Source organism: Microchirus variegatus (assembly GCF_963457635.1).
Source record: "Microchirus variegatus genome assembly, chromosome: 3".
NCBI lineage: Eukaryota > Metazoa > Chordata > Actinopteri > Pleuronectiformes > Soleidae > Microchirus > Microchirus variegatus.
Genome location: NC_139804.1, coordinates 17640268 through 17656716, shown reverse-complemented (window position 1 = coordinate 17656716; position 16449 = coordinate 17640268). Strand labels below are relative to the sequence as shown.

The following is a 16449-nucleotide window of genomic DNA, read 5'->3' as shown; positions in this document are numbered from 1 at the left end:
GAAGAATAAAAAGACAGCAGTCCTGCTGCTACCAGGTGCCTGGCTTTTGTCACAGCGCCTCCCCGGGATACACAGAGTACTGAAGGCTTGCTGTATTATGCCGCCGTGAAAACGAAAGTAAACACAGTTGTTCGCTCCTTGTTGAATATTCGGTTAACTACGTCATATTTACAGCAACAACGTTCCTACTTATCAGTGAGAGATACACGCTGAAGTCTGTACGATGTAGATGTTCGGGAAGTATACGGTGCAAAAAGTGTTTATTTATTGTTCATAATATACTTGAAAAAAAACACATTTAGCTTGTTCCAGCTTGAACGTATCCGCTCATCACGTGAAAGTAGCACCAGGCGAACATGATATTTCCGCCTAAATGAAAACGAAAGTGTAGATTTAACTGAACAACTGCTGCTGCTGCTGCTGCCTGGTGAACGATCATGGGTTTGATCTTTAATACACTAATAGGCTTGTATCTATGTGCAGGTAAGTTATGTAATACGTCTTTTTTTTTTATTCACGTTTTAAAGTGACATGAATGAATGGACTTCTGTAATATACGTGTTATACTTAGCCATTCTTTGCTACAATCATCTCTGTACTGTACTACATTATTCTACTACACTACACTGTCCTGTTCTATTTTGTACTGTTGTTCCATACTATACTGCACTTAACTATATAATGTACTACATTGTACTAGTGTTACATACTATACTGCACTGAACCCTATACTGTACTACATGATACTACTGTACTAGTGTCACACACTTAATATACTACATTAATCTAGTGTGGTGTTCTAACTATACTAATATACTAGATTATACCAGTGTTCCATGCCATACTACACGTGTTACATACTATACTGCACTGAACCCTATATTGGACTACATTACACTACTATAGTGTCACACATTTTAGTTTCTAAAATATACTACATTATACGACTGTAGTATACTACACTACTCTACACTGTGAGGTACACAAAGTGATGTAAGGGGTACTCGAAGACAAAAGAAGAAATCCAAAACATGATCTGCAGAAAACCTGATTACATTTAGGAACTGGTATACAAATAGGCATTATAAATACAGTCAAATTCAACAAAACACTGCAGTAGATGTGTTTAAAGTGAGAAATAATGCACTCAAGAGCGATGGAGTAGGGGTACATGACCGGAGGTCAAACATCTGAAGGGGTATGGGACTGTGAAAAGTTTGGGAACCACTGCTGTACTACATTATACTAGTGTTCCATACTATACTGCACGTAACTCTACGTTGTTCTACACTATACTACTGTACTTTGGTGTCACACACTCTATATGGTGGTTAAATAAAGTCTTGTCATACAGTCCACTAAACTAAGAGGTTGCCGACCACACTGATTTGCTCTGTGTCTTGCAGGTGTCCTGTGCACAGATCAGATGTCATGGCTGCCATGTCAGTTCATCGATGAGATGGTGCGTATTAATGAAGAGGGTCATGTTGACACTCAGCGCATACACAGAGAGGCTATGCTGCAGTTTGGGAAAAAAGAAGACGCTCCTGTTAACCCACATGCTATCACTTTCCTTGTCACTGGTAAGAGTCGGAACATGTCGTGTAAAGAAGGCTGAGAATTGAGGATGTTGAGGATGTTCTGTTGTTTTCTCTTTGTGTTCCAGGATCTAAGTTGGACCTGCGGCGTTATGCTGAGGGAGTGGAGGCAGAGCAGTTGGAGTGTGAGGTGCGTAGGTACAGCACACACGGCATCCATGTCCGCTGGCCTGTCAAGGGGACACAAGAGTACAGCCGCTGGTACAGCTGCACCCTCAAACACGCAAAAGGCCTGTTCACCATCGAAGGCTTTCTCAGACAGTCAACTGGCCAAACTCCCTCTGGAGAGCAGGACTACCGCAGCTGGCCTGCCATCGTGGACAGAGAGATACTCACAACAACAGGTAAAGAAGTGGGTTTCCTTCAGCCTCTTTTTATGCACATTTTTACTTTGTGCAACCTGAATAGAAACAGAGCACAGAGGAACACAACCTCACCCACCACTGACTTGTCTTCCTCTTAAAAATAAATTATAAAATGATGGAGTGCCTAGCAGCAAGTCAGTGACATGAAGTCACCCTCGGAAGAACTTTATGAATAATTCATATTCCCATCTTATCTCTCTTCTGAATTTGCGCCACCTTCTGCTTATCTTGGTAAACTAACTCCCAATATTTGCTTAAGAGAAGTGGAAAAAAATAGCATTTTCTTGTACCAAATACTTGAAAATTGAGAAAATTTTCTCTGTTTTAATTCATTATCATGTCACTAAATGATGTCTTATTCGTCTCTTTCTCTCTTCACATGTGTGTCCACAGTGGCCATGGTCATTAAAACACAGACTCCGTCATTGAAAGTAGGTCTGCTATCCCAACCAAAGCTTCACTGCCAGTTTGCTCTGGACCACAAAGCACCAGACGTCACTGTGGAGTGGCACTCGCAGAAACGCGGGGAGAGAGTCGCACTATTCAGCTATCACAGCCGCTCAGGCCAGACAAAGGGCAGTGGGGTTGGGCTGAAGAAACTTGCAGACGGTGACGCTTCCTTGACTCTCCCTTTGACCAAGATGAGCAGTGAGGGGACCTACGTTTGTTCAGTGACGGTGAATCCACTGTTCTTCAAAATGGATATAAATCTGCACATGGAAGGTGAGAGAGAGAGTCACAGAAAGGATCATGGTATACATGTATAAAATGCTCATAAGGAAAATGTAAATATATGACTTTTCGTAGGAGGTTTGAGGTAAGATAGTACATTTTAAGCCAGTGTGGTATCTGAGTCCCAGGCTCAACTGATAATTATTGATCCTCTTTAAAAGGTTCTTTTTGACAGTGCCTGATGTAAGGGTGCTGACCACACCTCTGCAACAACGACTGGCCTTAGACAGACGCTTGCTCTCATTGAAAACATGTCTCCCAGCAGAGACACAAGGAAAAACTGATTGTTGCCACTGAACAAAAGGTTCACCTAATACATTTTATGTCAGTTTAAGGTTAACTATATCTCAAGATCATGCCATAAATCTCACAACGTTCCTTGCTGGCAACTGAAGTTTTTCTCATTTTGCAAACCTTCCACTCCCGACACCAACGTCCACAGGGAAAATCCACCAGGAAGTTCAAATGTGTTATTTTGTGACTTAAGTGTTTCACAACTTTCAACACAAACTTACCAAACAAGGCAGCATAAGAAGAACAGATCTTGTGTCCCTGCATGCTAAATAACACTGATTTTCCCTTTTGAATTGGATGCAGGAGAGTGAGCCTTTAACACACTTCAGTTTCCAATCAGATAAAAAAAGCATACTCTTACAATACTGTAGACAAAAGTAGAAGTAGATTGTGAACCCCTGTGTCTTAAGCTGGTCTCTGGTTCTTTTGTTTGATAAATCTCTCAGAAATATAATTTCAAATTGCTGAAACAGCTTTGAAAATACATTTTATTTGACACAATCTTCTCCTCAGAGCAACCCCGTGTCTCCATCAATGTTGGACCCGCTCTCCTCCTGCAGAAGGGCGAGGAGCAGAAGGTTGTCTGTGCAGCAGAGGGCTATTACCCTCTGGACGTGGAGATAGTTTGGTACGAGCAGGACCCAGCTGTGTCAGGCCAGAGGGTTGGAGCGCCTCTGCCCAAACAGCTCGACAACGTCCTGATGTCAAGCCACAAACACGACCTGGACATGACCTACTCCCTGTCGGCTTTCTTCTACCTCGAGACGTCGCACAGGGTTCCTGGGAAAAGAGAGTTCACCTGCAGGGTCTCTCATCGGTCCCTGCGAGTGCCAATCAAAAAGAGCTTCATCCTGACCATTGAAGGTGAAAAGCTAAGTCAGAGATATTGAGTTGTAGTACCATGAGCTACCACAGTGTGGCAGCTGAGGAGCACTATTGACACCAGACATCTCTCTGTTCTCTGTCTGTTGTCCTCAGAGCCAAGCAACTGGCAGTTTAACCTTGTTGTTGGTGCCACCATGATTACACTGCTGGGAATTGTTTGTGTAATGCTACAGTACCTGCACTCAGGTGGGTGTATTTTTTTTTTTATAATGAGGAATGTGTACGGTACTATTAATGAGTTTCTAAGAAACAATATTTGAAATATTTCAGGTGTTTTTTAAGTGTGTTTGTATGAGATACAAGACATCAGGTTCACTCTCACTGAAAACATGGCTGCCATCAGGGACAAAAGTTAAAACACTTCAAATTCTCAACTAATCAAACATTTGCCCACTTAAGTCAGTGGTTTCTTAAGAATAAATAACAGTTTTTTTTACACTAAGCACTACACTGCGCAATATGTTTACCTTGCATGGACACAGGAACTGTTGGTCTACTTCTGTCTCATGTGATAAGTTACTTGCAGCCCTACTCTGGTCAGATAAGCAGCATTATTTGTGTTAGGGTGAATTTAAAGCAGAACTTTGCAAGTCTGTGGACTGCTTTTAATTCTACAGAGCTCCTTTACTGCATAGTTCTACTTTAAGTGCTTATGTCCATGAAAGTAATCCTCTTCTATTTTTTCCACAGTGAGAAAGAAATCAGGGCAGGTAAGATAATCTGAAAACAGACAAAGTCATGTTCTTAACCAAATAGGTGTTAAGTTTACCTCTCTCCCTCTCCCTCTCCCTCTCTCTCCCTCTGAGCAGAGAAAACCTTACTGAGAATCCTCAGTGGCCTGAAGACAGTGAATGCAGATGGGCTCAGTCTCTCCTCCTTCATTCAAGTTTCATTTCTGAATGACATGAATGTTTGGACTGTGTTTCTTTTAAAGGTGAACAGTGGTTTCTATGAAACAGTTGTTTTGAATTCCACTTGGGTTTAATTCGTTTTCAGTTTGAAGTAAGTCTTTGGTCGTTAGTGGAGTATGATGATGCACTGCCTAGTTTTGACTAGTAGTAATTGAGTGTCACTCTTTTTATAAAGTGATTCTGTCATGCTCACCCACAGACAGAAATGACATTCACACTGCAGGTTTTATTCAGTTCAGGTCACCTACAGGTGGCAGCATTGTCTTAAATTGCAATGAAATAAATACTCAGTGATTCCCAAACTGAGATACTTGTACCCCAGAGGTACAAAGTGATGTAGGAGGTAAAAACAAGACACAGACAGCATACAGAGACATTTCTTTTTCAAGTGCACAGGAGTAGGGGAGTACATGGCTGAAGAGCAAATGTCTGAAGCAGATAGTTTGGTAACCACTGCTCTAAAGCAATGAAGACAAAATCTACATCAATGTAAAGAATTTGATATTCAAAATGTATGTATTTAAAAAAATTAAATCAGCATGTAAATATTTTTTTTTATGAATATTTTTATTAGATCTGAAGGAAGCATGTAATGTAACACCTATCTGTATTTTTATTAAGCCTCCATATACCAATGTAACTCTGGGTACTGGGTTATGCGTATGCTACACTGTGTTGTTGAGACTAGGTATTGAGGGAGGTGTGCACCATAGTGGATATTTGGCTGGGAAGTTGTCCTAGGGAGGGTTTTCTTATATTGGGATGAGGCTGTTCAACTGTGTGGTAAGGAAGGGGAGTTCAGCAAATGATTGTGTTGTAATATGATGAGACTGTTTGTATATCGTTTTGGCAAAATGTGGCTGAATAATTACCTCTTGGTGTAAAACTGTCTGTAAACTGTCCAATTGTGTGAGATATCTTTTTCACATATACACAAATAATAAAAACAGCTACAGGTTAAAGTGTCAAGTTTTTAGTGAGGCCTACTCTTACACTTGAACAATAGCAAGACCCTGGCTCTCTTAAAACTGGAGTGCAACCATAATTAATGTTGCTGGTAAACACCTGCGTGTATGCTACTATTTTGGAAAATATCTTTTGTGGGAAAAATGTTCTATTGTTAACCGATTCAAAGTTTGCTAATACATAAGTCCGACTTATAGTGACATCATTTCAGTACTAATGTCACTAATACAGTCAGTATCCATCTGTTTCATCTTTATAACTGACAAAGACAGTGAACGCACCTTATCGCCTCTACAGATCACGTGGGACTTTAACTCGATAGCCTATTGGTCAACACGTGATTAGCGCCCCAATCAAATCAAACTATTTTTGCCGCACCGCCCACTAATCAGCGACAGTTGTCCTTGACCCGGAGAATCTAAAACCGTGTGGACTCACTTCAAACACTGACTTTAAATGTTGAAGGTATCGGCTTAAACGTGGGCGATGTTAAAACAGCAAAGGTAAGACATGTATTAGGTACAAACATTTTTTGTATGGCTGCCAGTTCAGTGACGGCTTTTTTCACCATGCACTGCTTCTGTTGTTAGCATGAAGCTAAAGTAGCAGTGTCCGAACAAAACCCATTGATATACCGAGGTTAGCATGCACAAATAAAAAAACAACAACGTAGTAATTATATCCTTCCCTCAGTCCAAGTGTTTTGGAAAATCTAAGCCATTGGTTGATTTTCCCTGACTCTTTCTGTTTCTAACCCTAATTTAAAGCCTTATATGGATAATAATGACAGCTTTGAACTTTGTTATAAAATAAATATGACTCTACGACACACAAATCGTTGTACGACAAGACAAAAATTTAGCCTGCGGTACAAAATGGCATATATCGGTGGTAGCCTACTCTTCAGCTTTGCGTGCATGAATGGTGTCTTTGTTTTTATGACATGCTGGTTTAGTTAGTGTTGGAGTTGAGCTGGAGGTGAAAAAGTCTTAATGCGCATTAAGTAGAGTACATTGTGTCTTCAAATTGAAATGTACTGAACTCACAGGTCACAACAGACACTATAGTTGGTTCACATCAGCCTTTTTTTTACTAAGAATTGCACAGTATGACTTTTTGATATTTGATACAGATATCACGAACTCGAGTGTCTATCGAAAGCAGTCTGATATAGTAACTTTTGACATTTCATTAAGAGATGCACTGAAAATTCGGCCACTGAAACATTTCAGCCGAAAATGGCCGGTTTTTGGCCGAAAGACATTTGTGCTGTAGCCATTTCAAACCTTTTCAATGACATAATTCTTCAACTGTGTAAAAAATATATATTATTCTCCCTTAAAGAAGAAATACGCTGCCCACAACACAACTCAGTTAAAATTCGTTTTGATAATTTTTGTTCTTACATTTTTCCAGTGTTTTACAGTGCATCGTCGTGAAGCATGTGATGCATACATTACGATTTTTGGTTTGACATGCTTACCTTAGGATATTTGATCCAGTGATTTTGACCAATACAGATAAATACTGGATATTAGCCCATCCCTACTTTTTATATGCACATTTTAGGTAAATGCAAAAAAGTGAAATGGATTTATAATATGTTCTTGTCATGTGATGGAAACGTCACCCTAGCATAAGCATTTCACTGCACTGGAAAAATGGAAGACATTGTGGAGAAGAGGCGGTATGTGTGGTATGATTTTGTGAAAGAAGCAAATATTAGTATATGGGAAGCAGCTTTCTTTTTAAATTATTTCTTCCTATTTGTTTATTGTGTGTATGAAACTGTTGAAATTAGAGACAAGTTAATCCGATACATAATTAGAATAATTTGCTTTTACAGAATAGCAATACCAATAGAGATCTGATGTTGATGGTCAATATGATTGTTTCAGACAAACTTAGAGCTGCTCTTCTGTTTCTGTCACAGCAATAACCTATTTGTTTTTTTTAGTGTTAACTAATATCTTTTGGCTTGACTACTGGATTCAGAGTTTCTTGGGTGTAATTATTGGAGCTTTGATCAATATTGCTCTTGAATTGAACATCACAATGGAATGTTTTGTGTAATTCATTTTATTTGCGTTGCTCTCTCAGTAGTCCACACCCAACTGTGTATACCCACAGGAAACATCAAAGTTTCTTGTTTGTTGACCTCTGGAAATCTTCTGTTGTTTTAGTGTCAGCGTCTATTTGGCCTTCTCATCAGAACCCAACCTGGTTCTTGCGGAGCAAATTTGACCTGCACTTCTTGTGTGTGTCAGCCATGAGTCTTGAAGCGATGAGGAGGAACTCAGATCTGTCCACAGCGAGGACAACTTAGCAGGTCACTTAGGTCTGAGTCCATTTACAGGGATAAACAGAGTTTTTCTGCGAATGATTCCAGATGTGTGTTGGTGTGTGCGCTACCAGCGCCCTCTGCCCTAAGGGGTGTGTGTTTGTGTGTGGCCAAGGTTTGATCACAAATGTTCAGAGTAGACAAAAGCAGTAAAGGGCAGATTTAAAACTGTCTCAAAGGCACAGAGGGCAGGAAAGAGAATGAGTTATAAAGTAGGAGAAAAAAAAACGTCAAATTAAATTGAAGGAACAGATGTAACGTCTGACGTCCTTTGAAGAAATGCCTCGACTAAACAGAAGAGAGGAAAAAAGGCAGCCATAAAAATTCACAGGCAGCAACCCAACATACCCCTGTAGTCAGACACGCTAATTATCAGTTCCAACATCAACACTGCTGGTTGCCTACAGAGATACCATCATCATTTTAAAATAAGTTGCTATTGCAGCATTTTAAGATACTGTGGTGAAATTGCCACAAATATCTGAAAATATCTGGTGGGTTGATGATAGAGACTGTAAAATGCAATGTAGAGGCCAAGAAGTGTAACATGATGTGGATCCATACTATACAACTTTGTCACACCGTGAGGCCCACTCTCACTGTTGCCTTTGTCATTGATTATAGACTAACACAAGTTAATTCCTGAGAATAAGTGCAGACTTGCTTGCGTTCAGCATGACCCTGCACTATGTAAACATCCAAAATAGCCTCACAGTTTGGCATATGACCTGGCCAAACCAAGAGCTAGGACCATAGGATATTGGAAAAATTAAATTTGTGATTTTATGTCTTTCAGCTTATGATACATCAGATGACTTATTTACATAAGTCATGGAATTAACTGTCAATTTTAATAAACCAACCGAAACATAAACAATCTTTTTCTTTGTCATTTTGAAATGTTCTTACTTTATTCAAATTCAAAGATATGCACATACACTTTTAAATAAATGCCTGATTCATACATTACAATGTATACAATCACAGAAACATAGACATCGTAAATAAAATCGGAGAAAGGTGGGATTATGACATCATCATTTTCCTGATGTAGCGCAATGGTCGTCTACACTAAAATGCAAAGGTGGCACTTTGAGATTTTCCCACTTGGGGGAAACCTGACTTCTCACGACACATAATTTAGCAGCACATTACAACAGTAGGCAGATTCCATGCCACACAGACCATGTGACTGTCCTTGAGAGGGAAAGTAATGTGGGAATAGTGAATACTATATTTAACATGAAAACTAACTAAACTATTTAAAAATAATAAAAGAGGCAGAAATCTTGGCCAGTTGAGTGGAAAATCTGTCTATGAGAATTTGTGGGACTGGTAGGGTCCTAAATGGAGGTTTACAATTACACTGTAAATTCCTGCTGGGAAAAAAACAATCTTTATTATCTTTGTAATGAATAAAAAATTAAGGAAAAGATCACTGCCCTGGGTGAAACGGCAACAATGGATTAACAACAGGATCTGTTACAAATAGGGGTGTCACAGTCTCGATTGTAAATCAAATATCGATCGAATCAACGTCACAATTTCTCACAATTATCATTTTTAAATAGCAATGTAACCAAATCTAAGTCATGCAGGGTTAGATTTAGGGAAAAAATGAAAATAGAGTCAGATATCATAGTAACATAAAGGATCTATGGATGGATGGATGTCACAGCTGAACACAGGACTCAGGCTTTAAAGCTGAACTCCTTACCAGATTAGCTAATAGGGATGATACATAGTAAGGGCTGCTTTCTGTTTGAATCTGTCCCGGGCCGTAAATAATACAATATATATCTGAAACTGTGTGCCGTACAAAATCTTTCTTTTCCTTCAGGTAGACAGATATTGTGATGTATCGCCATTAGAGCTGGGACGACTAGTCGTGCGATTTTCCCCCTTCCCCTCCCTGAAATGTTCGTTTATCAAGCAGTCACAGTAGATAAAGTACCAAAGATAAATGCTACGTTAGACAGTTGTTGTCTAGTTATTGATTCCGTTCAATAGAGTCACACAGACAGACATGCATGCGCACACACGCATACACACACACGCACACTCTAATCGTAAAATTAGTGGACTAATTGAAAAAATTATCGCTATATTAATCTTTTGACAAATAATCGTTTGGGACAGCTCTAATCACTATATGATTGTCTGTATTGATTTTGAAATAATTGTTTTATTGTAATATTATTGGTATTGTGGACCATGACTTGCTATGAGGTACCCTATGATTTATATGCAATATACAATTCTTGATGAAGTGGTAAAATTGTGACTGAGGATCATCTATATTTCTTCTGCAAGGTCTGAAGGTACACTGGTAACGAATACACTGGTTAACTGAAACTGGGGTCAAGAGAGAGAAGAGAATATACCATATTGTGTGTGCGTGTGTGTTTCACAAAAGGAGCCTGTGACCAAACGGCTGGCCACACACTTAACTACTGCACACATAATGAAAACTCCATGTAAAACAAGCGGAAAATTCTGCTTGTGAGTGAGGTTTAATTTCTCTGTGGCTCCTCCTCTCCCTCATCTCTTCTCCTTGTTCCTCCTCACCACAAATGCTTGACTTTCATTTCTTTATATATATTCTCTCTTGAACTTGGCTCTTAAAAGACCCAAAACACATATTAGAAAACAACAAATAACTATACAAGTATATCGTATAGTAATGCCTTGCATTGATGCAGAGGACGACATCACACCTTTTACTTAAGAAGTATGTGTCCATAATTTAAATGTGGAAAATAAAGTTGTGATTCATACATCAAATTAATATCTTGGAAATGGTTGCTTATGCTGTTCAAAATACTAGATAGTACAAACATCGTAATAAAATAGTCTGAAATGTTATATTGTGCATTACACTCCTGATTTATATTGTGACTTGGCTCACCATGGTTTATCGTCTTTAAAAAAGCGGGTCTGCATATATACAGTTCAGGAAACACTGGCATATTGGACCTTTGAGAGCACACAGGCTCCTGTGATCTTTGAATAATAAACAGCAGTCATGGCTGTCTGGTGGTCTGGCTCTCCTCTCCTGAGCTGTTGTGACAGATTGGGAATAACACCTGACTGATTTCCAACACAAAAGGTGTTTAGAAAAGCAAAGCAGCTAATTTCCATCACTGTTCTCAGTGACTGACCTCTGCTCACTCGGCTTATATGGAGCCGTTCGGGGGCCATGAGCTCATGCACACAGTTTGTGGCCTGGCTGATGACATGCTGCTGTCTGCCAGCAGCTATGGACGCACTGAGTTTTCATGTTGAAACAACACAGTTACATAAGTGTGTAAGAGAGAGCAAGTGAAATGTGATTAATATGCCGCTGCAAACCAATGAAAGTCATACCGTAATAGCAGCTGTGTCATTGTTCAGCTATGCACCGAGCGTCGTGAAAATATCTGAAGGAAATAACCTCATTGGTTCTCAGGGAAACATTTTGATTGTGTTTCTGGGAAGCTGCTGCCAACAAACAGCGTGCACATGTGTTTGTTCAACGCTGTCAAAGCAGTTAGTGGAGTGGTGGAGTGAAGATCTGGCAACCCATTGAGCAACACATGGAGATGTGATTGAGAAAAATAGTTCCGAGACTGACGTAGAGTATTTATAACTTTGATTTCTCTCTCTGTTTGTGTTTACATGGAGACTAAAGGGCAATAACTGTAACTGAGAGTGGTCTTGTGAGATTGAAGTGCGAGAGTATCCTTCTCCCCCGGTGGAGCTTTAAATGACTGTGTTGCCATACCTCTGTAATGGGGTTTCTACCTAGAGCTGAGTGGGTCGCACGCACACCCATACCCCTTCAGAGCCACTCACAGGTGTCCTGACACAAGCATCTCTTGGGCAGACTCTTGATTCTGAAAACAAACCAGTAAGGCCCCCTTGAATTAGTATATCTCAATGTTGTTGACTTGCGTCATTGCTGTGTAGTTGTACAAGTTGTCTGTCAGGGTTCTGCCTCATTAGGGGGCCATGTTTTGGTCTCCATGGGGACTACTGGTCCTGATAAGGTCAGTGTTTCTGCCAGAAAAGGTCACTAAAGAGGTAACAAATACAGGAACACATGCAGTGAGTTGGATGATGGAGAGGATCCATAGCAACCACACTCTGGAGTGGTGTTTGCTGCTGTCAATACAGTGACTGATTGATGGCTGTCTACCTCCATGCAACCAGTGTGTTCCACATTAAAACAGTACAAATCCATGCCAAGATAATCCTGATGAAATCATTATTAGTGTTTTATTTTTCAGACTTCACCAAGCTTCTTTCCACAAAACACATTTTACAATGGTTTTCACACCGAGTAGAACATGACAACTGAACTTGAACTGTGTGAAATCCGTGGAATGCCCATTAAAGTTGTCAAGCAGAGTATGCACACTGAAGGAACAGGGCTAACATGTACTTGTAAAGCAAATTTATATTGAATGTAAACAAGCCTTTTAGAAACAATTTAACCACTATTTTTCTACTATCACATCTCTTAAAGTAATGAATCCACGGAGACTCATCACCAGACTCCCTTCAGCTTTATGGGGCTTTTTAACTTTATTCAGCTCAGATTTTTGTTTTTACAGCTCACTGTTGGGTCTCTCACTGCTCTCATTAGTGTTCCTTCCAGATATGTCTCTTATAAAACCAACACAGGTGGAAGTCTTAATGATTTAAAACCTCATTGTTCATTTCAGGTGAAACATTTGTAGCCAAATTATAGCATCACTAAAACGATGAGTAGATGCATCCAAAAAGTTGTGTTCAGTTCATTCCAAAACCGTTCTGTATAAGAACTGCTGTGGATCACTGCTATATGCTGGCCTGCTGATACCTGTTTATTTTGGACCTTGTAATGTATTCAGTTTATTGTGTTGTGATTAATGTGACTAGTGAGAGTGTGTTGAAATTCTCTGCAGAGCAATTCACAATTTTAGGAGATCAGTGTTTCTCACAGCATTGCGTGGTGTGGTGAAAACATCAACATCCTATACCTCTATTCCTTCATGTGAGAAATGAATTTCAAATACTTGCGAATAGAGTTGCACGATACCCACGGTACACCGTAACGGTTCCTTCGATACTAGAAATTCTACACGACGGTAATTAGAGCTGTCAGTTATACGCGTTAATGCGAATCCATTTTAACGGCGTCAATTTTTTTATCGCGCGATTAACGCTCTTTTTGTCCGAGCAAACTTTGTAGTTTTTTTCCCATGCTGTTGCCTCAACTAGTAACGTTAGAACAAGTACAACACCACACTGGATCTAGCTAGACTGGAAACAAAACAACAGACACACTGTGCGCGCCGAACCAAAGAGTATTCAGCTCGCGTAAGTAAAGAGTAAACGTTCTGCTTTGAGTGGATGGTGAGCGATGTGCGCTTCTCTGTATGCAGAGTGACAGAGATATTCACCTGCGGCTCGCTAATGATAACACACAGGTACGTCTCGTACCTCCAACAGCACACATACACAGCTCCTCACACACACACACACAAGTTACACACACCAGGTTTAGCCTGTAACATAGATTAGTTTGTCTCTCAGGGTGGTTCAGTCTGTAGAATAAGATGTGTAATAATAATTAATCTATAATTAGATTTTGGCTTGGACATATAATATTGTGTCGTGAAATTGCAATAAGCTGTATTGCAATTTAGATAAATTTCAATTAATTGTTCAGCCCTACACTACAGTATATGCCAAAAAATGCAAATAACATTTACACAAAGCAAGCCAATCCATTCCAAAAGTAACAGTTGGAATTATTTTGGCTTTAAACAAGGCACAGACGGTTGGCAGGCGCTGCCACCAAGCTATAGGAACACATCCAACCTCATTAAACACCGGCAGTGTCTCACCCAGATTTATATGTGGAATATCAGGTAGGCATGCCCTGTTTATTTTCTCTTTGGCTAATATTAGGCTATATGCTCCGTTTACAGGCTGAGGAATGAAGAATTAAAGGATGTCGAAGTATAAAGCACATAGAAAATGCATAAAAATATAGTTTTTGGACGTCAGCGCTCTTGCCTTTGCAGTAAGAAGCCCTGGGTTCAAGCCCCGGTTGGAACAAGGGCATTTCTGCATGGAGTTTGCATGTTCTCCTCGTGTGTGCGTGGGTTTTCACCGGTTTTCCCGGCTTCCTCCCACAGTCATGCAGAAACATGCAGATTTGGGGATTATTATTATCACATATGTGAATATATATTCTGATGTCCAGGAAAAGCCGATGGATCTATACTGAGAGGTGATCTAAAGTATCACTGAGTTATTTAGATTCTACATCTCAACTGTCAGAGATTCAGGAGGAGGAAAAAAAAATTCTTAATGATGATGCTGTATGTTCCAACCACATGGTAAACCTTGCTGAAAGCCGGATTAGGCTCAGTTTTATTTTGAAATGGGGAGGCCAGATGCATGTGTGGGGTTACATGTTACAGTCAGAGCAGTTTCCCAACAGCCTAATACAGGAAAAGTCAGCAGGACACATTCTCAGACTGTTAAACAGCAAGAAGGGACTTTCAGAAATACAGTTGTTTAGTTCTCTGTGTCTGCATCTTTGGACATGTGTCTTATAAACACACTATCTCTCTCACAGACACAAACACACATGTGTGTGCCTGATTTATTGGCTTTTCAGGGCTCTGATAAAACTTGTCTTAAATGACCTCATCTGTGCTGCAAGATGGGATAGACAGACACTGACTGTCTCTGTGTAAAGTGTGTGTGTGTGTGTGTGTGTGCTCTTGTTTTGGTTGATTAGAAATGGCACAACTCATTGTCATGACATAATAAATCAGTGGTTGATGCAGCCAACATGTTCGTTTCATTCCTCAACCTCCTCCACTGTTCTTTCCTGTTTGTGTTGTTTTTACGTCCAAGTACCCATCAACATATGGTTCCTCTTCTCTTTTTTTCATGATCGTTGTTTGTATTTCAAATCAGCACATTTCCACTTTCTCCAGAAGGAGCATTTTCAGATCTGCTGCTTCAGCTCTGTTGTATTATTTCCACACAGTACACCCCTAGTGTTCGTTGCAAGAAAATACATTAGTTGTATCTACCGTCCACATCCAATAGAAGTAATTTCGCAACGGTATCAGACCACACAGGAGGTCATACATGCTTGCATTTCCACTGCATTTTGTTTTGTTGGAAGTTAAGAATGTTCTTTTTGTTTTAATGTGCAAATGTTCTTTTTTTAAATTGCTTTCAACCTGCAATCAAATTCATAAAAGTAGTAACATGGAGGATAAAACACAAAACGGAGTCATGAGATGTCAATGGAGGGGAATCCCAAGGGAAACAAAAACTCTATCAGGTATTCAGCATATTGTGTTCACGTTTCATTCATTCATTCATTCATTCATTCATTCATTCATTCATTTCTGCAGCTTATCGTTTAAGAGTCCCTGGCGGAAATGGAGCCAATCCAAGAGGCAGGGTTCATCCTGACAGGTCACCAGCCTGTTGATGGATTATTCAGACTGAAACATGTCAGGTGAGAACCCCTAACACAAAATATGTGTTATATCTTTATGCATTGACTGAGTTACACATTCCTGGTCAGGGTATATGAGCAGAACCAAGTGGAAAGATTGTTGCAGGAGTGTAGAGCAACAATTTAACCAAAAAGAAACAAATCATCACGATTTCACTCACATCATGAGTGTGAAACACTAATGATACATACTGTATATGTATTCAGTTACTCTTTTATTTTGATGCCAGCCTTCAGGTTCGGCTAAATTTAAAATACAATGCTGATTATGTTCCTTTTTTTTAGAGCGAGTAGTGAGCAATTTCATTGGAGTTGGGTAATAAAAAGAAATTGCGTCTGCAGTAGAAGCCTTGGAAGCTCTGCTCACATGCTCTGTTCCTGTTGAAATGTGATGTTAAGCTTTGGTTGAGTTTAGGCAAAGGTAAAAAAAAACTAAAAAAAACTATAATTCAACGGACATTTCTTAAACGTGTCTTTCTTTTTTAGAAAAAATAGTATTACCTAATAGGATTTATAGCATTTTCAAACTGCTGTGCGTCATTAATCCATTTTTTTTACTCTTCACTTGACTTCTGAGTCACATTTCATGTCTCCCACACATAAACCAGCACATTAACCACGAATGCAGCCCCATGAGCTGCTTAAAGACAGGGTGAGGAAAATATAGTACAGGCTCAATTGCAACAGTTACGTAATTTATAATGTATGCTTGTGCTAATGTATGAAATATGGACACTGCGGTGTCAAACACTCTGTAGTCCCAACTATACGTTATGATGCTCTAAGATTTTGTTGTGCAGACATTAGGACTGCTTTGTCATTTAAGTCGGACACAAAAGTC

General features: G+C 39.6%; 1 protein-coding gene across 1 annotated transcript; it reads left to right on the top strand.

Moving 5' to 3' along the window:
- The first annotated feature begins 397 nt into the window (after positions 1-397).
- On the top strand, positions 398-5598 carry LOC310925422 (tapasin-related protein-like). The gene is made up of 8 exons (XM_083887371.1): positions 398-483; positions 1407-1583; positions 1667-1942; positions 2357-2686; positions 3503-3853; positions 3968-4060; positions 4565-4584; positions 4684-5598. The coding sequence occupies exons 1-8, from the start codon at positions 438-440 to the stop codon at positions 4696-4698; spliced, it is 1308 nt and encodes a 435-aa protein (XP_083743497.1). The 5' UTR covers positions 398-437; the 3' UTR covers positions 4699-5598.
- The last annotated feature ends 10851 nt before the right edge of the window (positions 5599-16449 follow it).

Bases quoted from the DNA above. Each gene is read 5' to 3' on its own strand.
- LOC310925422 (XM_083887371.1), top strand. From the start codon at position 438: ATGGGTTTGATCTTTAATACACTAATAGGCTTGTATCTATGTGCAG. The intron at 1,584-1,666 runs GTAAGAGTCGGA...TTTGTGTTCCAG, and splicing joins TATCACTTTCCTTGTCACTG to GATCTAAGTTGGACCTGCGG. The intron at 3,854-3,967 runs GTGAAAAGCTAA...TGTTGTCCTCAG, and splicing joins CTTCATCCTGACCATTGAAG to AGCCAAGCAACTGGCAGTTT.